Below are 25439 nucleotides of genomic sequence, written 5' to 3'. Positions count from 1 at the left end.
CTTCAGAGAGGCGGAGGCACTTTCACTTCCCGTGACATGGTCAGGTCATGTCATACTGACATCCATTGGAAACATGTTCCCGTGAGACGGTGACTTAGGCAACGAAAGTAATAATCAGCCCGGAACAAGTGGAATTGAAAACCTTGCATGTCCAAACGGGGTCAGAAATAAAAGACAAAGAGTGAAAGACACAGTAGGACTTCATAAAGATGTTCGTAAATGTTGGCACCATACACATGCAGAGCAGGTTACAGATTATGAAAACAGTAGTAGGTGAATTCGAAAGGCCCCAAAAAAACCTTGGCGCGATACACACGCAGAGCAAGTTAAAAAATATGACAATACTAAAATTCAAAGGTGTCAACAAAAAAAGAGAGTACCGATCGCATTCGTACAAACAGAAATTATTACTAGGTGAAATAACAGAACAGCAAAAAAGAGATTGAATATATGGACATAGGTGATATGTCGGAAGTATGTAGATAGTGTAAGGCTTTGCAGTTTAAGTCGGAGACTTGTAGATCATCTAATTCATGTTGCCATAAGGGAAAAGTCCCATACGCTATGAGAATCTGTGTTCTCGCAACAATTACAGCTATGACAAGTTTAATTTAGAAAAAAACACAATTTGTTCAGGTGTATATTTATGATCATGGAGACGCGATACAACATAGAATCGTAAGAGATACACGATCCGACATAACAGAAATTATACAGCCAATAATGGATACAGATCCATACATCCAAAAGTATCGCACTTTAAACGAAATTTATCAGCAAAACATAGACAAAGAAATTTTCTTGGATTTCTATATGAATCCAAAAGATCACAGTCGCATTTATAATAAACCCACATGTGATGAATTGTCAGTGATAATACAAACGAAAGACGGAGATATCAAAGACAGAGTAGATATTCGTGTATATCCAAAGACAAATTGAAAATAGGTAAAACAGTAATATTACCATCATCATATCAAGGTAGTCCAAGAGCATTGCAACAGTTATCTCATGATGCAATGGCAATATCCAGAACTATCGCTCGGCCAGATTTATTTATTATTACAATGACGTGCAATCCACAATGGCCAGACATCCGCAGCTTCTTGAGAACAATGCCACCACATCAGCTCTGGATATTTCCACTTTCGTAAGTAGATTGTTTTATCAGAAAGTCTTTTTTTTCATTGAATGAACTTGAAACGGTGTTCGAGCAAAAAAGGAGATCTTGATATGCCATTCGTATTACAACGTTTACAGTTTCCCATCAGAATAGCTTTTGCAATGACAATTAACAAATCACAAGGACAAACATTTGAAAAAGTCGGTTTATTTATAAGAGACAAAGAAGCAATGTTCACTCACGGACAGTTATACGTTGCATTATCACGCTGTAAGACCAAACAAGGAATCAAAATTCAGTGCGATCTAGAAGAAAAGTTCATTCCAAATATTGTTTTTTGTGAAGTTTTAAAATAAAAAGTGAACATAACGCATATGTAACACTTTACATTGTATTTCCACAGGACCAAACCCGGGGGTTGGCGAGCGAAGCGAGCAGGGGGCGCAGCCCCCTAGTAATGATAAAGTGAAAACATGTTTCAAGAATGTTTTTCAAATTCACTAAAAATAAAAAAAAACCCTGAAATCTCTCCTTCATGCAAGTATGCTGACCCTTAATTTATCTTAATTTAGTACTTTGTAGAAGCCAATTTAACAATTACAGCTTTGAGTCTTCTTGGCTAGATTTCTACAGCTTTGCATACCTGATATTTGGGCAGTTTATCCCATTCTTCGTGGCAAATCATCGCAAGCTCTGTTAGATTGGGTGGGAAGCATCTGCAAACTGCCATCTTCAGGTCTGTTCACACATTATCTTTCGGTTTAAATCTTGGTTTGGGCCTGGCAATACTGAGAGATTTGCCCCAAAGCCACTGCAGCATTGTCTTGGATGTGTCTGCCAGGTCATTGTTGTGCTGAAAACAATGCCTTTTGGACTGGAGCAGGTCTTCTTCAAGGAACTCTCTGTATTTGGCTTCATTCATCCTTCACTCATTCTTGACCTGCCACTGAGAAGCACCCAGACAGCATGATGCTGCCACCACCATGCTTCACCATAGGGATGGTATTAGGTATGTGATAAGCAGTGCTTGGAGTTCTGCCCAGAGAGTTCAGTTTTTGTCTCATCAGTCCAGTGTGGTACCCGGCGAGGGTTCATGCCCGGCCGGGATACCCAGGAGGACCAGAGGAGGGCTTGTGCCTCCTCCAGAACACGAGGGGGCGTCCTCCCTGGTTGCTTTGGGGGCCACGGGTACAGAGCTTGGAAGCTCAACCCTGTAGGGGCCCGTGGTCGCCGCCAGGGGGTGCCCCGATGCCTTGGGAGCCCTGGACCTCAGTACTTCCGCCACACCCAGAAGTGCTGGGGGGAAGAGTATTGGGGACACCTGGAGGACTTCCGGATACACTGACAGAGCTTCCGCCACAGAGGTATGTGGCTACGGAAGCCCTTAGGATACACCTGGAGTCCTTCTGGGGTGTATAAAAGGGGGCCGCCTCCCTCCAGTCAAGGGCAAGAGTCAGGTGGAAGAGGACGAAGCTTGATGGAGAGGAGTGGAGGCGGACCAGAGACTGTAAAGACATTGTGAGTGTGGCCAAGGACTTAAGGGGTGATTGGTGCTGAGGCACTGGGATGTGCACGTCAATGGCTGTAAATAATGTAAATAAACATGCGTGTGGTGAAACCAACATGTCTACCTGTCTGTGTCCAGGCTGTTCCCCACACCAGATAATGTTTTTCCTCATGCCAGCAAATGCCTTTTACTTAAGAGTGGATTCTGTCTAGCCCTTCTACCCAAAATGCCCAATTTATGAAGTGCTGCTGTGATAGTCGTCCTTCTGACATCTTCTCCCATTACAGCAGAGAACTTCAGAAGCTCTATAAGAGTGACCATTGGATTATGTGTTTATTATTTTTTTGCATTTTATTGCTTTTTTTAAAATCAAATAACGTTCCATACAAGCGACTCAACTTTTAAAAAATTAGGTTTGAAACAAATCAAGCCCCACCCATGAAAAAGAGAGCTAGGCCAGCAGAGTAAAACTTTAAACTAGTAAAAATAAGTAAATAGATAAATTAATAAATGAATAAAAATAAATAGAATAAAACAGAGGGGGGAGAATCTTCTTCCTCAATTTAAATACTTATTTTAAAATATTATTGATTAGATCCAGACAGATTTTGAAAAAGTTTTGTACAGTGAAAATTAGATTTTTTCCAATTTCATATATTATGTAACATCAGTTGCCCACTGACTTATAATAGGAGAGTTAGGATTCTTCCAGTTGAGCAAAATAAGTCTACGTGCCAGTAGTGTAGTGAAGGCCATTCCAGTTTGTTTGTCCTTCTCCACTTTAAGCCCATCTGGGAGTCCACCAAATGCAGCTGTTAATGGATTAGGAGGGATAGTGACACAAAGGCCATTGGATTATTGATCACCTCCATGACCCAAGGCACTTCTTGCCTGGTTACTCAGTTTGACCAAGCAGAAAGCTCTAGAAAGAGTCCTTTTGGCTCCAAACTTCTTCCATTTCACAATTATTGGGACCACTGTGCTCTTGGGAACACTCCAAGCTTTAAAAATGGTTGTATACCCCTACCCTGATCTATGCCTCGCCACTATTTGATCAAGGAGGTCTACAGAGAGTTTCTTGGACTTCATGACTTGGCTTTTGTCCTCACAAGTCGTGTGAATGATGGGACCTTCTATACACAGGTACACATGCGCCTTTCTATGTAAATGATGTCCAGTCACTCCAATTTGCCACTTGTGAGTTCCAGTTAAGTTCTAGAAGCATCTCAAAGATAATTACAGCAAACAGGATGGACCTGACCCCAATCTGGAGTGCCACAACAAAAGCTCTGAAGGCTTACGTGAATGAGAGGTTTCAGTTTCGGATTTTTAATAAATTTTTCAAATTTTTCTGAAAATGATTTTATTTCATAATTATTGATAATTGAGTGTAGATTGATGGATACATATGGTAAATTAATCCATATAAAATTAAATCTACAATAATAAAATGTGCAAAAAGTGTTGTTGGAGTATGAATCCGCTGCATATAATTAAGAATTGTAACAGATCGAGGCTTTGTCCACCTCTCTAACCCTCAGGTACCACTCTGATGACCAGGTGAACGTATAAATATTCTTTATTTTATAATTATACGGTGCACAAAGCACTCTCCACACCACTCTCATATAACCACTAATACTAACAATAAACCAATACAATCCCCCACTCCCAGACACTTCGCCCTCCTACCTCCCAGCTCAGCTCAGTGTCTGGGCTTTCCCATAGTCCTTTTATATCCCCTGACCCGAAAGTGGTTCCTGGCAAAACCCACAAGTCCATTTCCTTCCGGGTCAGGGTAAACAGTCCTCTTCTTCAACCTGGGAGAACGTCGTTCCTTCTGGTCACGTGATGCTGATGCACCCCCGGGTTATAGGGCACACAAGAGCCCACTAGCCCCCCTACAGTGACTCCCGGTGGTCCCCAAGGTATCCAGCAGGGCTGTGTATATAAACTACAAAGTCCATAAGGCCCTGCTGGAACTCGGGGCACCATCATGCTGTCCGGAGGGCTCCTCCTAGCGGCCTGGGGGTGGCGACCGGAGTCTATAGCCGGTCGTCCATCACAGAATGAAATTTCAAGCATTGATGGGTAAACGACATACAATTATTTGGTGTAACAAAGTGGCACGGGGTAGTGTGCTGTCTCACACCATCCTGGTTTGAATGTCCCAGTCATTACACTTTTAGCATTTGCTCATTTTTATTTTTTCCTGGTATCTTGGTTTTATTCCCACATTTCTAGACAGGTGCATGTTAGGGCAATCGGTGATTCCAAATTAATTGTGTATGAGTGAGCCCTGTGATGGACTGCTAGGGGGGCTTCCTGCCAGGGTAGGCTGGGCCCAAACTTTGACCCTGACTTCGATTACGTTATCTTATTAGGTGTAAGATTTAAAAAGGACATTTTATAATCTTAAATCTTCTGTATAGGTGAGGCACAGTGGTAGTGCTGCTGTTTTGCAGTAAGGAGACCAGGGTTCGCTTCCCGGGTCCTCCCTGTGTGGAGTTTGCATGTTCTCCCCATGTCTGTGTGTGTTTCCCTCCGCTGTCCAAAGATATGCAGGTTAGGTGAATTGGTGGTACTAAATTGGCCTGTGTGTGTGTTGTGTGTGTTTGCCCTGAAATGGACTGGCATCCTGTTCAGGGTTTGTTCCTGCTTTGTACCCTGTGCTAGCTCGGATAGGCTCCAGCACCCCCAGCAATCCGGTTCAGGAACAAACGGGTTAGAGAATGACTGAAATCTTCTGGTCCTGTCCAAACAAATGTAAGACTAAATGTGAGATTTTGATAATTACATGTAACTTAGACAATAAATATACAGATGCATGTTTGATTAATAATATTTTCTTATTTTTTTTAGGTTATCTGTCACTCTTTCCTGCCCTCTGGACTTGACCTTATTCCCAATGGATACTCAGAGATGCAAGATGCAGTTAGAAAGCTGTATGTTAAAACATTTTAATTATATATTGCTTTTCTTTGATTCATAGATCTAAATGTAAAACAGTAAATGAAATCTACCTGTAAATGTGTATATATTTTGTGTGTTGCAAATATTTTATACAGTTTTATATGCCATACTCAAAGTGTTTGTTTTAATCTGAAAGGAATACTCCTTCCAAAAATGATATTTTTAAACAAATTATTTACACCATGTATTTTGTAGTGATAGCCTAGAAAGCATTTTTAATCTCTTGGTTTCATGCAAAACAGATAAGGAAGTTTCTTACAAAATAGGTGTTGTGACCACAAGGGGGTGCCACTAAGCCCCAAACCCCAGATACAGTTACACCCAACACAGTCACAGGTTGATGCACAGCAACCTTTTGGCTCCAAACTTCTTCCATTTCACAATTATTGGGGTCACTGTGCTCCTGGGGAAACTCTAAGCTTTAAAAATGGCTGTATGCCCTTGCCCTGATCGATGCTTCACCACAATTTGATCAAGGAGGTCTACAGAGAGTTTCTTGGACTTCATGGCTTGGTTTCTCTCCTGACATGCAGTGGGAATTGTTGGACCTTCTATACACAGGTACACATGTCACTCTTTCCTGCCCTCTGGACTGGACCCTACTCCCAATGGATGCTCAAAGATACAAGATACAGTTAGAAAGCTGAATGTTAAAACATTTTAATTATATATTGCTTTTCTTTGATTCTAAGATCTAAATGTAAGTAAAGTCTATCTGTAAATGTGTATATATTTTGTGTGTTGCAAATATTTTATACCATTTTATATGCTATACTCAAAGTGTTTGTTTCAATATGAAAGGAATACTCCATCCAAAAATATTTTTAAATAAATTATTTTCACCATATATTTTGTAGTGATAGCCTAGAAAGTATTTTTAATCTCATGCTTTCATGCAAAACAGAAATAAAGTTTCTTGAAAAATAGGTGTTGTGACCACAAGGCGGTGCCGCTGAGCCCCAAACTCCAGACACAATTACATCCAACACTGTCACCACAATTTGATCAAGGGGGTCTACAGAGAGTTTCTTGGACTTCATGGCTTTGATTCCCTCCTGACATGCAGTGGGAATTGTGGGGCTTTCTATACAAAGGTACACGTCAGTCTTTCCTGCCCTCTGGACTTGACCTTATTCCCAGTGGATACTCAAAGATACAAGATGCAGTTAGAAAGCTGAATGTTAAAACATTTTAATCATATACATAATTGTGACCACAAGGGGGCGCCACTGAGCCCAGAACCCCAGACACAATTACACCCAACATAGTCACAGGTTGATGCACAGCACCTTCATGAATCCCAGTCCAAAGTATAAATCGCCACAACTGATTAACACTAGAATTACCAGAGCCTACGAAAAAACTCGTAAATCTGGCCCACCTTAAATCCCTTCGCACCTCTCCGTCAGCGTCTTTTGTCTTGTAAATGTGTCGATAAGATGAAGCAGCAAGCAGCCTTCTATACCATCCCCCCCACTGCCTCAGAATGGGCAAGAAGTTCTCCTAGTTCCTGCCTTGATTGATTACTGGGAGTGAGCTACTCAGAATTGTAAGGGGGAATAATTTGATGTATGTGTGTTTTGTGTCTACAACAATCTATGTAAACACATCATTAAAACAGAAACATTTTTCAAGTTTTAGTAATAAATAACAAACTGTATAATGTGTGAAGGCTGATGGCTAAATATCAAAGAAACACTTTCACGAAAGGTACACGTACAATATGACAGCTTCCGTAGTGCTGTGGTTAGAACTGCCAATTTATAATCCAGAGGTCGTCAGTTCGAAACCAGCTCCCCAGCAAATTTGCCATTTTGAGTAGTGAGCTACTCTTATTGTTAATATTATACAATAAAAACATACATTTGATTTGTGTCTGTAACAGCCGGTGTAAATTTATTGAACTTGTAAAAGTTAGCGTTTTTTTTTTCACTTTTATTCTCTCAGTCACGATCACGATACAACACCCATCCCCCTGCCCCAGATTTGACGTGGTTACGTTTTATCTAAAACTGGGAATAACTGTAGATATGAGTGGTGTTTTGAGGCAATGGAACTGGAAATTCTCTGATCTGGATGGATAAAAGCTGACACGCAAATGCTGGTGAATCTGCCTGCTTCGTATCTCACCGTCACTTGAATTCTTTTTTTTATTCAGTTTTATTGAGTGTTCCTGCTCACGCTGAATTTGTATGCACCTTATGGTCCATGATGTCAAAGCCTCACTGGCAAAAAAAAACAGAGATATAGGTATACAGTATATGATATTTGGAATAACTCATTTTATGACATGTATAGTACATTTCGTAAAACATTGTGGCACTGATGCAATATTATTCATAGTATTCATATTCATTCGCATGCCTTCTTGCACTTGTAATCAGTGACCGCGTATTTTTTCCAATCTTGCCAGTGTCCACTTTTGGGTGCACGGTGCTGTTTCTTTTGTACTCCAGGACGTGCAGAGGAAAGAATAGTACGGAGAGGTCAGTTCTGCGCTATATGCAATCATCAGATTCAAATGTTAACAGATCCCACACACCCAAGGACCGTCCTTTCTACATTTACGACATGCGTACCTGTTGCAATGTACACATTTCTGTCTGTACTGTGGTTACTATTACACTGGCTGGGGAAGAGGCGGTCTTGGAAAAGAAGCTTGTCGATGTTGCATCCTCTTTTGCTTTATTCATCGCCTTTTCTTGTAAGAAGCGACGATGAAACTCCTCTGCAAGGTGAGCCATGAACACTCTTCTTTTCTCAGTGGCCCCCGTGCATGACTTGTACAGTACATGTGCGTTCATCGCCGCCAAGTCGAACCTGTTGTAGCACAAACAACCGGCCACCTGCATGCTCCTGCCGCAGTGAATAAGCTCACGCCTTCTGGTGCACAATGTCAACGCAGCACTGGGCAAAAAAGAAAGAGACAAATATATGTGACATTTTGAAGAAATCATTTTATGACCTGAATAATACCAATCAGAAAATATTGTCGCACTAATGCAAAATTATTTGAAAGCGAACAGCGTCAGATCAGGTGTGAATTTATACTGGCACTGTTAGCTAGAGTCATTTCAGAACGTGAATGTGACTGAGAGAATAAAAATGAATAAAAGCTAACTTTTAGAAATGCCATACATTTACAGCTTTACAGCAACCTTTTCTAAGATCTTAGCCATAAATAGAAGGTTAGAGATTGGGCGATAAAATTTTAGCTGTAACGGATCTAAGCCAGGTTTTTTTAAGACAGGTTACAGCACCAGTTTTTAAGATATTGTTAAATAAATGTCTTCCAGAAAGGACTTTTGTTTCGAAAATGGAACACGCTCAAACACAACCATGCATTTGAATTAAAGACCTGAGCAGATTCATTGGTCTTGGTCATGACTCCAGATCCATCAACAGCTTATTTGTTGGCTACCATTGCACTTTGTATGGTATAAAAAGTGCGAAATTCACTGAGACATGTATACGGCTAAAGAATAAAAGTTAAAGAAAAGTGAGTGAGTGAAAATGTTATCAAGAAGAGAATATGCCTCGGGCGTGTGCATATCTGAGGTGCTTCAACGTGCAGGAGGTCAGTTCACATGTGCAGTTTTACAAATCGTTGTTAACCCCGAGGTACGGCAGTTTTGGTTATGAATATAAACGTAGACATAGGAGGTGGTCTACATCTAAAAAAGATCATTCGTGTTTGAGCCTTTTCCATTTTCGTTCTCCTCGTAGCCTTATCTTTGTCAATCAGTAGATGCTTGGCCGCCATAATGGAAATGTTGTTTTCTCGTTTTTGCATTCATTATCAGTTGGCTATACAACAGATGACTTGCGCTTCATATGGCAATCGGGAGACCCTGTTCAAATGGAACAGATTGCACTTCCCCAGTTTGATATAAGACAAGAAGACATTGAGTATGGAAACTGCACAAAGTACTACAAAGGGACAGGTAAGTAGTAACAAAGATAAAGGTGACATACAGGAGTAACGTTGTTGATAAATTAGACAGAGTATGGTGTATTGGCTATGGCAATGGACTTTACATCCACAGCGATGCTGATTCAATTAGAAAACATTTACAGGCAAATTTCAAAAAGTGAAGTAACACAACTTTGTACAATTGCTTCTTGTACAAAGGTTTGTATGATATACCAGCAAAAAAATCACATAGTATTTTTCCACATAAAGTCCAAAAGTAGTCTTTGCATTTGCTCCTCCATTCCATGTTTACCCAGGATAAATCAGGGACAAGCTGCTGCAGTCAGATGGTCATAATATCCTGTCATCAATCGCAAAGGCAACCTGAATGAAGAGAATGAGAATGAGAGAAGGTTGATGTGGAGACAGTGAATCAGGAAGTGCAATGGATTAGCAAGGAGGAAGTAAGGACAGCTATGAAGAGGATGAAGAATGGGAAGACCGTTGGTCCAGATGACATACCTGTGGAGGCATGAAGGTGTTTAGGAGAGATGGCAATGGAGTTTAATACAATCTTGGAATGTGAGATGATGCCTGAGGAGTGGAGAAGAAGTGTACTGGTACCGATTTTTAAGAATAAGGGGGATGTGCAGGACTGTAGTAACTACAGGGGGATAAAATTGATGAGCCACAGCATGAAGTTATGGGAAAGAGTATTGGAAGCTAAGTTAAGAAAATAGGTGATGATTAATGAGCAGCAGTATGGTTTCATGCCAGGAAAGAGCACCACAGATGCGATGATTGCTCTGAGGGTGTTGATGAAGAAGTTTAGAGAAGGCCAGAAGGAGTTGCATTGCGTCTTTATGGACCTGAAGAAAGCATATGACAGGATGCCTCGAGAGGAGCTGTGGTATTGTATGAGGAAGTCGGGAGTGGCAGAGAAGTACATAAGAGTTGTACAGGATATGTACGAGGGAAGTGTGGTAGTGGTGAGGTCTGCGGTAGAAGTGACGGATGCATTCAAGGTGGAGGTGGGATTACATCATGGATCGGTTCTGAGCACTTTCTTATTTGCAATGGTAATTGACAAATGAGATTAGACAGGAGTGCCCACGGACTATGATGTTTGCTGATGACATTGTGATCTGTAGCGAGAGTAGGGAACAGGCTGAGGAGACCCTGGAGAGGTGGAGATATGCTCTAGAGAGAAGAGAAATGAAGGTCAATATGAACAAGGCAGAATACATGTGTGTAAATGAGAGGGAGGTCAGATGAATGGTGAGGATGAAGGGAGTAGAGATGGTGAAAGTGGATGAGTTTAAATACTTGGGATCAACAGTACAGAGTACTGGGGATTGTGAAAGAGAGGTGAAAATAGAGTGCAGGCAGGGTAGAATGGGTGGAGAAGAGTGTCAGGAGTGATTAGTGACAAAATTAGTGAAGATCTACAGGGCAGTAGTGAGACCAGCTGTGTTATTTGGGCTGGAGATGGTGGCACTGACCCAAAAAACAGGAGGCAGAGTTGGAGGTGGCAGAGTTAACGATGCTAAGATTTGCATTGGGTGTGACGAGGATTAGAAACGAGTACATTAGAGGGTCAGCTCAGGTGGGACAGTTTGGAGACAAAGCTAGAGAGGCGAGATTGCATTGGTTTGGACATATGCAGAGGAGAGATGCTGGGTATGTTGGGAGAAGGATGCTAAGAATAGAGCTGCCAAGCAAGAGGAAAAAAGTAATGCCTAAGAGAAGGTTTATGGATGTGGTGAGAGAGGACATGAAGGTGATGGGTGTGACAAAGTAAAATGGCGAGGACAAGACGATGAAAAAAGATGATCTGCTGTGGCAACACCTAATGGGAGCAGCTGAAAGAAGAAGAAGAAGTTGGAAAGGCATCCAAGTGCTTTTTCAAAAGACCAAAGAGAAGTCGCTTGGTGCTAGGTTGGGGTGTGAGACAGATGGTCCAGCATCTCTTCTTCAACCATGAGTTGTACTGTGCAGTGCTGTTTTTGTGACGTAGCTGATAGATCATATACCTCTACCAGTTTACAAGCTGAAATCACACCACACTACATTTCTTTGTGTATAGTCATGTTTCCAAATGTCCTGTTGCTTTCAAAGTAACTTGCCCATCAGTCGATGTTCAATCACATTGACTGATGGCTTAAAACATAACTTTACATGATATTCTGTATTAACACCAGTGATTATTCACAACAGGCACACAACACTGTTTTTATATGTCGCCCTGCATAAAGGTGTTCAATAAATGTCATGAAATAAAGCTTTAGAAAGGGAGCCCTCCAGAAATAAGCTGAGAAGCAGGTCAGGACCTTCACTAACTATCCAGAACAGTCTCACCTTAACTCATCCAGGCTCCAAAAATGGGCAGCTGGCAAAACAACAGAAAATGTCCAATAATTTATTAAAAAGTCCCACAAGAGGGAAGATAACCTTCAATCCCTGGCTACTGAATGAAAAGAGGGCAACAAAAGATTTTTTTAAATTAATAAATTAGAAAAATTAGGCAAAAATGCTCAAAACAGAAGGAAACAGGCAAAAGGAGATGCCCACAAGGCAGCCCTAAGCAAACAAGTCTAAAATCACAATCCAGAATTCAAGAAAACAAGGCAAGAAGTTCACAAAAACCAGCAATTCCAAGCAGAGATACAAAGCTCCATAATGAATGAAATGATCTCCTGCTGCTGAGCCTTCTCAGCTGACTTAAAGAGCCAAAGAGAGGGCTCAGGAGTGGTGATGTCAGAGTGTCTCCGCCTCCTAGGGCTCCATCCACAAAGAAAAATGAACAGAGGTATGTTTGAAAAGACAGAAATACATGGTAAATATGTAAAAACCTGACACATAATAACTTAAAAACAATAAAAATAACAATAGGCATTTTAATACATAATACTAAATACCGTATATAGTATTAAGTGCTGTTATTAAAATGCTTATTGTAAATATATTGTAGTGCTGCTGACAGTGTGTTTGCCTGCACATAGTGCCAATGAATTCTTGCTCCCTTACATCGTTCTTTTGAACCTAGAAGACCGGTTTGCTGTTGCTGCACTAATTGGAATTCATATTCGACCCTGGCATAGTTTCCATTTTTATAGGCTCCCCTGCAGCTGTCTTTGAAACTGCTCATTTATATGTTGGAATGGCAGCTCATACTGTTAGTGACTCACCCCCAGTGCTTTACTGTTGTGTGGCACAGCAGGGATGTTGCGCTGATGTGTGATGCAGCAGGGGTGTTTAACACTGCACTCTTGTGTGGTGATCTGTTGATTACAAGTGAGCAGAAGAGGGGCTGCAGATGTAACAGTTGTCATCCATTCCCGAAGTGATGCTGCAAGCAGTGTTCCAACTCCGGATCTCAGCGTTTTGAGACTCCTACCACCACAACTGTGCCATAATGCTTTTATGACCTGCCTCGTGCTTTGCCTGTGCAGTTTACTACTGGTCCTGCTTCACACTGCTCACCTGAGGTCCTCAATTTGCCACACTTTCCTTCAGCTCTGTGAGTCCGATGTTCCACCTGTGGCTACACACCCTGCCTAGTTGGTGAAGCAGTGGTAGAGATGCAAGGGTTGCAGTCTGTCAGCTGTGTTCAGTCCTGTACTGATGTTTCAGACAGTATTCCAGATTCCAAATGTTGAGACTCACCAACATATTAGGGCTCTTCACACCACTTCTGAAACCAATGTAATGCTATGCTGGGACTTACCTGCACCCAACCCAGTGAATCCTAATACTTTCATCCTTAGAAAGATAGGTTTCTGCTGCAGCACAACTTGGAAGTCCTTGCTACTTTGGCCAGCTTCCCATTTTTATAGGCTCCCCTGCAGCTGCTCATTTGAATGATGGTGACTCAGCTCCAGGCTGATACCATTTGTCGGCATCTTTACACTAAAACATGACATTGGTTTTTTTTAAACGTTTCATCAAAGTGAACTGTTTTAATTTTTGCTGCATTCTTATATTTTGCCTTTTGAATTTATTATTTTTTGTTCAGTATCATAGTTAACATGCCAGGCACTGTAATGTAGTGGCTAAGACACTGGACTTTAACCCACAGAGCTGTTGTTTCATTCCCTGTACAATGGAAACTCGGTTCACGAACGTCTCGGTACACGTACAACTCGGTTTACGACCAAAAAGTTTGCCAAACGTTTGCCTCGGTTCACGACCATACACTCGGTATACAAACAAGCCAGTTTCCCTTTCAGTTTGTGCGCGCCGATGATTTCCACACGTCTTGCATTGTTCTCGGTCAGACGTGCGTGCTTGCACGTGTGTGCGTGCTTTCGCTGTGAAGTCTTTGTGCTTTATTTCATTTCCCTTCCGGTTCGTACGCGCCGATTACTGTATTTAAGCACGTGTTCAGCCTCTCCCTGTTCATTGTTCTCAGTCAGACGTGCGTGCTTTACCTGTTAACTCTTTGTGCTCTACAGTATTTCGTGTGCTTTTGCAGTTAACCATGGCTTCTAAGCAAGTGAAGAGTGGTGAGAAGAAAGTGTTGCAATGTTACTTTTCTCTTTTTTCAAATGTTCATTTTTTTCCCTGTGCTTAAAACTCATTTAAAAAGAGTGTTTACAGCAATTGGGTTGTAATGCTATTAGCGTGAACTCCTGTAATGTTACTTTCTTGGTTGGCTTTTAAATAAAGTTCAGATTTGTTCAAATGTTCCTTTTTTTTCCCCCTGTGCTTAAAACTCATTTAAAAAAAGTGTTTATACAGCGATCGGATTGTAAGGCTATAGCGTGAACTGCTGCAATGTTACAGAGAGAGAGAGGGCTCGCATGCTGCTGAGCAGGGAGCCTGGGTGTTTGTGTCAGTGTTATTCAATGTTTTTACATTAGTTTACTACTACACTGTGCATTCTATGGTGTAATTAACTATATTTGTGCTTAAAAATCTTTAAAAAAAATATTTTCATACAGTTCATATGGTCTGGAACGGATTAATTGTATTTACATACAATCCTATGGGGGAAATTGCTTTGGTTCACGACCAAATCGGTTTACGACCAGAGGTTTGGAACGAATTATGGTCGTGAACCGAGGTTCCACTGTACATGACTTACTGTTTGTAAGCAAGTCACTTAACATGCCAGTGTTCCAGTGGTGAAAAAATCAAAATTTAAAACAATTGTAATGAATCATGATCTTGTAAGTTGCCTTTGGGAAAGATGTCGGCCAATTATTTAGCAATAACGTGCCTAAGATTACTTTGTAAAATTAACACAGCTGTGCGAGTGTTTTGAGAAAATAAGTATAAAGATTACAAATCCAGTCAATTCCTGTTATTCACAGGGCTGACATTTCTGAAAAAAAACCCACAGTTACTGAAACCGAAGATGCTGAAGCATTGATCCTGTGGAAGAATTGGGGTTAGGTCCTGGTAAGAAGCCGGCTCAGGGGTGGGAATCAGAGGGAGACAGGGTCAGATGATTGGTAATAATCCTCCCACAGGTTCCTCCACGGAAACCTTTTTATGATTTTTAGTTCCTCTAAAGTAAAGCTCCATCATCTTCTAGGCGCTCCACCAGAGGCCATGATCGACCACAGCATGGTGCCGATTAGAGGACTTCACTAAACCATCTAATTGGTAGTAGAGATGGGAGGAATATATAAAAGGCAGGGACTTAATCAGCGTGAGCTTATGACCTGCACTTACTCGCAGAGTCAATGGAGGCTGTGATCGGGGCTCTCGAGAGACTGAGTGAGGAGTCTGAGTGTCTGGGCTTGCGAGTGTCCTGATAAAAACCAAAGAGCCAGGCCTTTAATGACCTCTTGGTCACAGCTATCAACAGTGTGTCTTGTCTGCAGAGAGAGTGTCGACCACGTCGAGACGTTTACTTACCTTGGCAGTGACATTCATGTCTCTGGTGACTCTTCCTATGAAGTCAGTAGACGGACTGGGAGACATTGGGGTCAAGAGGTTGCTGGAAAGGGGTGTGTGGCGCTCCCGATATCTATGCAAAAGAGCGAAGGTTCAAGACTTTAGAGTCCTGGTGCTTCCTATCTTGCTATATGATTGCAAGACTTGGTCGCTATGCAGTGACCTGAGACAAAGATTGGACTACTTTGATACTGTGTCTCTCTGGAAAATCCTTGGGTACCGCTGGTTTGACTTTGTGTTGCTCATGGAGTCCTGAATGAGGCACATTACCTGCATTATGAGGGAGCGTTAGTTGCAGCACTATGGCCATGTGGCGCGTTTCCCTGAGGGTGATCCTGCTCGTAGGATCCTCATTGTTGGGGACCCGAGTGGCTGGACCAGGCCAAGGGGTCGCCCACGTAACATCTGGACTGCGTGTCTGTGTCGCGCGGTGGGTGTGGCAACGCACTGTACCAGTGCATGCTCCCATACTTGACTTGACTTACTGGGAATTCCTCATTCGTGGAAAACAATTGCAGGCCACAGTCCTGATCACGAATGGAGTTGGAGGCCTTACCCATGCCTCTTGGCACCAGGTTGACACATATTGATGCAGCACCGGACATCTAAGGGCATCACAGACCTGTTATTCCGAAGACAGTGAGCATTTACCATATACTAATCATTTTGTTTGCATTGAATTAATACGATCATTATTATTACACTCTATAACATTGACCTTCACGAGAAAAATTGTACAAGCCAAAGTTCCCAAATTTAAAATGGATTTTCCAATTCTGATGTTATGTTTAATGTAGGAACAACCAAATAGCAAGAATGTTTGTTTTTTAAATCCTTAAGGATGCACCAGGACGTGACAGTGACAGTGGTTGATGAGGTGGAGGACAGTTCTTCACACACTGTCACACAATCGTATCTGGTTAAGACTGTGGAAACTAAAGATATGTAGACCATTTTTGACCGTCACTACATCTCCATGAATCTGTGTGCACATCTATACTCCTGTCTGTGTAACTACTCACAACTAATGTGTTAAGCCAATAGCCATACTGGGCTAATTGTCAGATACTTTCACCACCTTATTATGGTGAAGGTCTTATCAAGTTCTACAGAGTATTTAATGTTTTTCTTCTGCTTGTAATGTGCCATCATGGTCAGTGATCAGCACACATGGAGACTGACAGTGCATGTGTCGGATCCTTTCTGCGATCTGCCATTCATTACTGACCTTTGTCTTTTAAACAGTAACGTACATCACAATTATGACAAATACACGGAACTGTCTAAATTGTTCTTTGGTAAACAATTCTCGATTTTACTGACCTTAGTCTTTTAAATAATGTTATACATAATATTAGTGACAGACACCCTAAAGTGTCTTTTGGTAAAAAAAAAAAAAATCTGGTTATATTTTCCAGCATCCAGCAAACAGTTGCTTCTTAGCTGCTAAAGTCTGGTTTGCTATTGTCTGTATGATTTAAAGAAAGAAAACACTCCTAAAACAAAACCTTTTAGGGGAAAAAAACAAAATGGAAGAAATCTTGGGAAAGACAATTCTGAGAGAGACCCCCTTCCAGGTAGGTTGGATGTGAAATGGGTGTCAAAAAATGGGGTAAATACAACACACAAAACAGATCACATCACAAGTATTCTTCTTCACAGAGCTAGATAGCCAGTCTATCATGGCCACCTCAGAAATACAACACTACAGTACAAACGGCTTTGTTCTTGTACAGTGAAACACACTAAGTGCAGGCACAGAGCAATGTGACAACAATAGAATAGATTACACCACTCACTAAATATTGAAATGTCACATACTGTATGAGGACACAGATTTGTTCAAACATATCAAAAACAAAGTAGAAACTAATCACCATAATTGAAGAAGAAGAACGTCTGTCCATCAGTTAATTGTAGAACTGCGGCCAGAATGTAGAAAAGGAGTCAGACAAGCCAGGCACAGTCCAAGTCCTGGTAACCTCAGCCTCCCTCATTGGCCATTCTACAACTGAGTCAGTGCTGGGCCAGCCAATCAGATGAAAGGACCCTTCTACCCCATGATTGTAGTGTTCCTTTTTTATAGTGTGGCACACACTTATGAACTTGGCTAATAAAGCTCAATTCTCTAGTTGCACCACAAATATAATGAAAACTTTTGTGATTTATTTTCATCTTTTCACTTTTTTGTCATGTTAAGTGATTACCCCAATAAACAAGAAATTGCAGTAAAAAGGAAAAGATCACACCATTTTTTTTTTAAGTAAGCATTGATTTTTGAGTCAGGAAATTAATGATACAGTACACAGTTTCTGTTGAACATCTGGTTTATTTATTGCATCAATTATTTTCAATTTAGAAAGCTTATCTTCAGCATTTGAGAGACAGTCCTTATGTCTGTCCATCAGCTAATTGTAGAACTGTGAACAGATTGTAGAAAAGGAGTCAGACAAGCCAGGCACAGTCCTGGAGATCTCAGCCCATTGGCCATTCTACAGCTGAGTCAGTGCTGGGCCAGCCAATCAGATGAAAGGACCCTTCTACCCCACGATTCCAGTGCTGCTTTTTTATAGTGTGGCATACATTTATGAACTTGGCTAATAAAACTCAATTCTCTAGTTGCACTACAAATGTTATGAAAACTTTTGTGATATTTTTTCATCTTTTCACTTTTTTGTCATGTTAAGTGATTACCCCAATAAACAAGAAATTGGAAACAAGAAATTGCAGTAAATAGGAAAAGATCACACATTTTTTTTTTGTTTTGTTTTAAGTAAGCATTAATTTTTGAGTCAGGAAATTAATGATACAGTACACAGTTTCTGTTGAACATCTGGTTTATTTATTGCATCAATTATTTTAACTTTAGAAAGCTTATCTTCAGCATTTGAGAGACAGTCCTTTTATCTGTCAAAATACTTGTTAAATGTTCTGCTACTCAAATATAGCAGATGTTCACCTCTCACTCACTCACTCACGCCATCGCCAAGAAAACATGAGACAAGACCTTGCTTTTTCCTGTCTTCTCTCCCTGTTCCAAACTAATAATAATAATAATAAATAATAATAATAATAATTCATTACATTTATATAGCGCTTTTCTCAGTACTCAAAGCGCTATCCACACAAGGAGGAACCGGGAAGCGAACCCACAATCTTCCACAGTCTCCTTACTGCAAAGCAGCAGCACTACCACTGCGCCACCTGTGAGGACTACTAACTTTTATTATGTATATTATATATTGCCAAAGTCACTGAAAGCTGGCATCCATTCACCAATCAGGATGAACCACACACCACTCTGGGTAATATTCGTAAAGAGGTAGGCATACTTATTGCACAGTTTACATATAAAAGTGTTACCTTTAAACTCCATAGCTTTATGCTTACCCCTGGAAAAATAAAAAAAAATGGAAATATGAAAATACTAAAACGTCAATACAAATGCAGTAGGAAAGGTCTGTCTCGTGTCCACTGCTGTACTGATTTCGTGCATGTCCTTGTGTGATGTGTTTTGGAACAGTCACCAACACATTGCTCAACATGGCAGTCAGGAATGCAGAAGTGTGTATCTTTGCACACTTTTCTTATATATTTTTTTCTGTTGCTTGCGCATGAGTGGGTTAAATATCAGTGCCTGATTCACAAAATTGATGTGCCCCTTCTTCTATTGTAAGCTATCACATCTCAAGGCTTAGTGATTTCCAAATTTGCCCTGACACGAACACTGACAGTTGCCGCACTGTGAAGAGTAATTAGGGGTTGTGACCACTAAGGGGCGTTACAGGACTCCAAACTCCAGACACAAACACACGGACACAAGTCTCTGTGTAAACGAAAGTTTTAATCTTGTGAATACCTTTACACCAGTCTTAAACTGGCACAAGTGTGACGATGCCAGTCCCCTATAGACTCCCTCTTCCCACATGGGAGTCTGTTGAACCAACACCATCGATAGTTATGACCGAGATGAGCTGACAAATGAGGACAATTCTCAGATAAAGCCAGAGGACGGTGGAAAAAGTGCCAAAGTGCTTTTATTAAAAAACAGTCAACACAAAAGTAAAACCAACAAGTGCCAATTGTGCAGTGTTATAAAAAAGTACATAAATAAATCCATAAAAATCCAATGAAAAGTGGGAATAAAAATCAACAAATAAATCCATTAAAAATGCAAGGTTAAAATGCAGACTAACTCCTCCTGATCTCAGTCCACCTCCTTCTCATTCTCCCCAGCTCACCCATTACTCGCGTAGCCGGCGGAGACTCAGCAGCCACAAGCTCCTTTCTTCCGACCCCCATCTTGGCTGCCTCCAGACACCGCAGCCAGACCGTCTGAGGTCGGCTCTCCAATCTTCTTCCTTCACGCTCACTTGGTCACACCTCAGAAGCCTAGGGAGGGCACCTGCCTTGCTCGCCACACTCCACCAAAATATTCAGTGGGGCGAACTAGCCCCTAGAGCACCACAGCCAGCGTTCCTTTGCAGGACCCCAGCTCTTACTGCTTCTTCTTTTCAGGTGGCCAGATCCTCGGCAAGACTGCCTTTCACATCTTTTAACCTCTCTTTCCTTTCTGTCTTTTTACTTTTCTTTGATCCCCCTTTTCCACTGTGCCGGTCTGTATATATATACACTCACACACGTCTCCGTGGGCACAGCGCCTTAATCACATGCCGCAGGAAGCCAATGAAGCAATTGAGAACGATTCTTCTTGGGCCAAGAATTTGAATGGTTGCTCATTGACTTTTACCGGCTACTATAGCTAGTAAACATTTCGAGTATTAACAGTGCACAAAGTGTAACACGTTAGGAGAGCAACGTGATTTACAGAAAGTTTTCTTAACATGTGTCACACTTGTCAGTGAGCGACCATTCACACATTTACACACTTTCAAAATGCTAGCACTATAAAAATTGCCAGACTTAGTGTTAGTAAATGAAATCACCAAATGTTAGCTGTTTCACAGTAAGTAATAACAATAACTTTCTTAAAAGAACTGCTACATCAATGAAGCAAAGTTTGCAAAGATTGTATTTTTACCTGAAAGATGCGACTCAGTTTTTCTGTAGTCATGTCCTCGTCCCGGAGTGTCACTCTTTTACTGTTCCGAAAAACAACGTAATGGTCCATCCTCTGCAGATGCCATGCAGTGTAACTTCAAGGCCGTCGGTCGATGTGTTGTGAGGAGGACTGTTCGCACGTGTTGTCAAAAATCGTGCAGAAGAAGAAGTACCTCCAGTTTCAGACAACGAAAATGTGTCTGTTTTATTGTTTTTGAGCTATAACAGTTTCATTATTTGAATCACAAATGCATCCAGAAAAGTAGGTGTAATTTTACGTTTCATCCATCCATCCATTATTCAACCCGCTGAATCTGAACACAGGGTCACGGGGGTCTGCTGGAGCCAATCCCAGCCAACACAGGGCACAAGGCAGGAACCAATCCCGGGCACGGTGCCAACCCACCACAGGACACACACAAACACACCCACACACCAAGCACACACTAGGGACAATTTCAGAATCGCCAGTCCACCTAACCTGCATGTCTTTGGACTGTGGGAGGAAACCGGAGCGCCCGGAGAAAACCCACGCAGACACGGGGAGAACATGCAAACTCCATGCAGGGAGTACCCGGGAAGCGAACCCAGGTCTCCTAACTGCGAGGCAGCAGCGCTACCCACTGCGCCACTGTGCCGCCCAATTTTAAGTTTATGACTGCTATTTGTTACCATAGAATTAAAAAATACCTTATTTTCCCTCATTTTATTCTTTAATCAAAAATCAAAATCTGAAAATTCCTTTCATTTTCGTTTTTGCTTTTAAAATGAAATTTCAAATACCAAAATGTACACAGACCAAAATGTAACACCAACTAGGAAATGCAAAAACAAATTGAATACAAAAAACAAGCTGTAAAACATAAAAACAATTCTTAATACACAAAAATAAATTGGGAATGCAAAGCTAAGTCAGAAAACATAACAAACAAATTGGAAATGCAAAAAAACAAATGGAATACAAAAAACAAATCAGAAAATGCAAACGCAAGAACAAATTACAAGACACAAAACCTAACTGGGAATGCAAAAACAAACCAGAAAATGTAAACATTAAATACGCAAAAACAAATCAGAAAATACAAAAATAATTTGAATACTGAAAAACAAATCAGAAAATATAAGAACAAATTAGATATGTAAAATCGAATTGAAAACTCAAATCCAAATCAGAAACAAGTGCAAAAGGAGCAGCACGCAAACAAAATGACGGCTATACAAACATAACAATGGGACGCATGAAGCCAAAGTGAGCAGCACGCAACTCAAAGCAAAGTGGATAATAAAGCGAGAGCTGAAAGAATGTCCTGATTTAATCACAGCTACTCATCAAGTGGTGTGGTGGAAGTGAGAATACTGAAAAGGTAAAAGAAATCTCATATTTTAGGTATTTTGCTACTGATACATATATTATTTAACGTGCACAATTTAGTGTTTTTAGCAAAATCCTGAAACGTAATTCAGTATTTTAATCAATAGTATTATTCACTGTTCACATTTTCTCAAACTGCTTAATGTTCCTCAGTTCTGCTTGCTTGAAACTTTGTAGTCAGCCAGTGATGTATTACTGTGTAGAAACAGCTATGCTTCTTAAAATTCTATGTATCCATTTTCTGATTGTTTTAGTAATATATCATAAATTGCCTTATATCATTTATTACACATCTCTCATTGCATATTTAAAATTTGTAGATCTTCACATTATGCTTCTTTTCCATCCACATCAAATATACATGTAGCTTTGGTTAATTGCCAACCTTTAATCAGTGCTGTTTGAGGTGGATACACGGATGTGCTTTGGAACGGACTGGAGCCCAATTCAGGGCTGCATCTTTCTCCAGCACCAAATGACCCTAAAATGTACTGAGTGAGTTCAGAAAATGGATAGATGTGTGAATATTTAATATGGTCTTCTTTCTATGATGCTACAGCTATGAACTATAACTTTAATTTTCCTTTCTTTTATAGGATATTATACATGTGTAGAAGTTATCTTCACCTTAAGACGACAAGTTGGATTTTACATGATGGGTGTCTATGCTCCAACTCTTTTAATTGTTGTTCTTTCCTGGCTTTCCTTCTGGATCAATCCTGATGCAAGTGCCGCCAGAGTTCCATTGGGTACATTGAAACTTGTATTTTCATCAAAGACCACCGTGGATATCAAGTCTAGTCTTAGGACCATGAAGGCACTGTCCATGTATTTTTTGAGAAATTCATCTTTTGCACTACCTGTCTGTCTGCATTATCATAACTGTGTTCCAGTCTTCTCATGATAACATACTTCATTGTCTTTCCTTCATTGTTTCATGCCATCATAGGAAATGATTTCATATCAGGTTAGTTTTTCATTTTCCATTTTCAAATATTAAACTTGACCCATGTGTCTTTACAGCATCGTTTGATTTGCTGTTTATAGATGACAAGTGACAAGTATAGTAAATCTACATTTGCAGTAATTTGAAGAATTCTTTTAATTTAAGGAAGTTGTCAGTGGAATCTTTCTACAGTTATTTAATGTTTTTTTAAAGTATAAGAAGGATCAATCTTAGAAGCACTGGCTTGAAAGAAGCAAATGTTTTTTAAATCGGTCATTTAACAATAACTGAATAATGTTATGTGGGTGGCACGGTGGCTTCCCCTTGCAGGGTTCGAAGCACAGATGTCAGTGCCTGAGGCAAAGCCTCAAATGTTGGGCCAGGGTAGCTGGTTTGCTTATTTGAAAAGGTATAGATTGGAGTATTACATGCATAGGTCTGATAGCAATCTGAGATTTGGGTGGTTACCCACCAGGTAACACGTGTGGTGGGTTGGCCACCCAGCTGACATCCATCACGTCCTCTCAGTTTCGAGAAGCAGATTATAGTCATGTTATATAGTATCTGAAAAATAATACAAAGAGTACACAACACGTGTTTCACCCTATTTGGGGCTCATCAAGTGTACGCAGTTTTTCTTCCCTTTGCGGGGATCGCACCTCAAACTTCAGCACTGAGGCAATGCCTCAGACATTGTGCCACTGTGGCTGGTTTGCTTATTTGACAGGGTGTAGATTGGAGTATTACATGCATAGGTCTGATCGCAATCTGATTATTAGGTGGGTACCTACCAGGTAACGTGTGTGGTGGGTCTGCCACCCAGCGAACGTCCGTCATGTCCTCTCAGAGGCATATCTTAGACATGTTATATGCTGCAGTACTTGACAAATAATACAAAGAGTACATGACATGTGTGTCTTCGCCCTATTTTGTGGCTCATCAGGTGTAAACACTTTTGCTTCACCTTATGGGGATCGAACCTCAGACTTCAGCACTGAGGCATTATATAGTATCTGAAAAATAATACAAAGAGTACACAACATGTGTTTCGCCCTATTTGGGGCTCATCAGGTGTACGCAGTTTTTCTTCCCTTTGCGGTGATCGCACCTCAGACTTCAGCACTGAGGCAAAGCCTCAGACATTGTGCCACGGTGGTTGGTTTGCTTATTTGACAGGATGTAGATTGGAGTATTACATGCATAGGTTTGATCGCAATCTGAGGTTTGGGTGGTTTCCTACCAGGTAACGTGTGTGGTGGGCTGTCCACCCAGCTGACATCCATCACGTCGTCTCAGTTTTGAGAAGCAGATCATAGTCATGTTATATAGTACCTGCCAAATAATACAAAGAGTACACGACACGTGTTTCCCTCTATTCGGGGCACATCAGGTGTACGCACTTTTGCTTCCCCTTGCAAGTATCGAACCTCAGACTTCAGCACTGAGGCAAAGCCTCAGACATTGTGCCACGGTGGCTGGTTTGCTTATTGGACAGGGTGTAGATTGGAGTATTACGTGATTGAGGACCCCTGCTGTAGTACCTGCCAAAGAATACAAAGAGTACACGACAAGTGTTTCACCCTATTTTGGCTCATCAGGTGTACACAGATTTGCTTCCTCTTGCGGGAATCGAACCTCAGACTTCAGCACTGAGGCAAAGCCTCAGACAATGCACCACGGTGGCTGGTTTGCTTATTTAACTGGGTGTAGATTGGAGTTTTACTTGCATAGGTCTGATCGCAATCTGAGATTTGGGTGGTTATCCACCAGGTAACGCGTGTGGTGGGTTGGCCACCAGGCTGGCATCCATCACGTCATTTCAGTTTCGAGAAGCAGATCATAGTCATGTTATATAGGACCTGCCAAATAATGCAAAGAGAACATGATACGTTTTTCGCCCAATTTTGGCTCATCAGGCGTACACACTTTTGCTTCCTCTTGCGGGAATCGAACCTCAGACTTCAGCACTGAGGCAAAACCTCAGACAATGCGCCACGGTGGCTGGTTTGCTTATTTGACAGGGTGTAGATTGGAGTATTACTTGCATAGGTCTGATCGCAATCTGATATTTGGGTGGTTACCTACCAGGTAACGTGTGTGGTTGCTCGGGCACCCGGGCTGGCATCCATCACGTCGTCTCAGTTTTGAGAAGCAGATCATAGTCATTTTATACAGTAACTGCCAAATAATAGAAAGAGTACATGACACGTGTTTCACCCTATTTTGGCTCATCGGGTGTACACAGTTTTGCTTCCTCTTGCGGGAATCGAACCTCAGACTTCAGCACTGAGGCAAAACCTCAGACAATGCGCCACGGTGGCTGGTTTGCTTATTTGACAGGGTGTAGATTGGAGCATTACATGCATAGGTCTAATAGCAATCTGATTATTAGGTGGGTACCTACCAGGTAACACGTGTGGTGGGTCGGCCACCCAGCCGACATCCATCATGTCCTCTTAGTTATATATATAGTACCTGCCAAATAATACAAAGAGTACACAACACGAGTTTCACCCTATTTGGGGCTTATCAGGTGTACACACTTCAGCTTCCCCTTGCGTGGATTGAACTTCAGACTTCAGAACCTTGCGCCACAGTGGCTGTTTTGCTTATTTGCGCACTTTTGCTTCCCGTTGCATG

At 41.2% G+C, this 25439-nt stretch overlaps 1 protein-coding gene across 1 annotated transcript in view; it reads left to right on the top strand.

Moving 5' to 3' along the window:
* glrbb (glycine receptor, beta b) overlaps positions 1-25439 on the top strand; it is a 134088-nt gene that overhangs the window by 73662 nt on the left and 34987 nt on the right. The window contains exons 6-8 of the mRNA XM_028802666.2: positions 5493-5575; positions 9407-9547; positions 22450-22602. Coding sequence (XP_028658499.2) covers positions 5493-5575; positions 9407-9547; positions 22450-22602 — 377 coding nt within the window. The remainder of the gene's footprint in view (positions 1-5492; positions 5576-9406; positions 9548-22449; positions 22603-25439) is intronic.

The sequence above is a fragment of the Erpetoichthys calabaricus genome, chromosome 5 (genome assembly GCF_900747795.2).
Source record: "Erpetoichthys calabaricus chromosome 5, fErpCal1.3, whole genome shotgun sequence".
Taxonomy (NCBI): Eukaryota; Metazoa; Chordata; class Cladistia; order Polypteriformes; family Polypteridae; genus Erpetoichthys; species Erpetoichthys calabaricus.
Note: the sequence above shows the minus strand (reverse complement) of the source record. Positions and strands in the feature narration are given on the sequence as shown.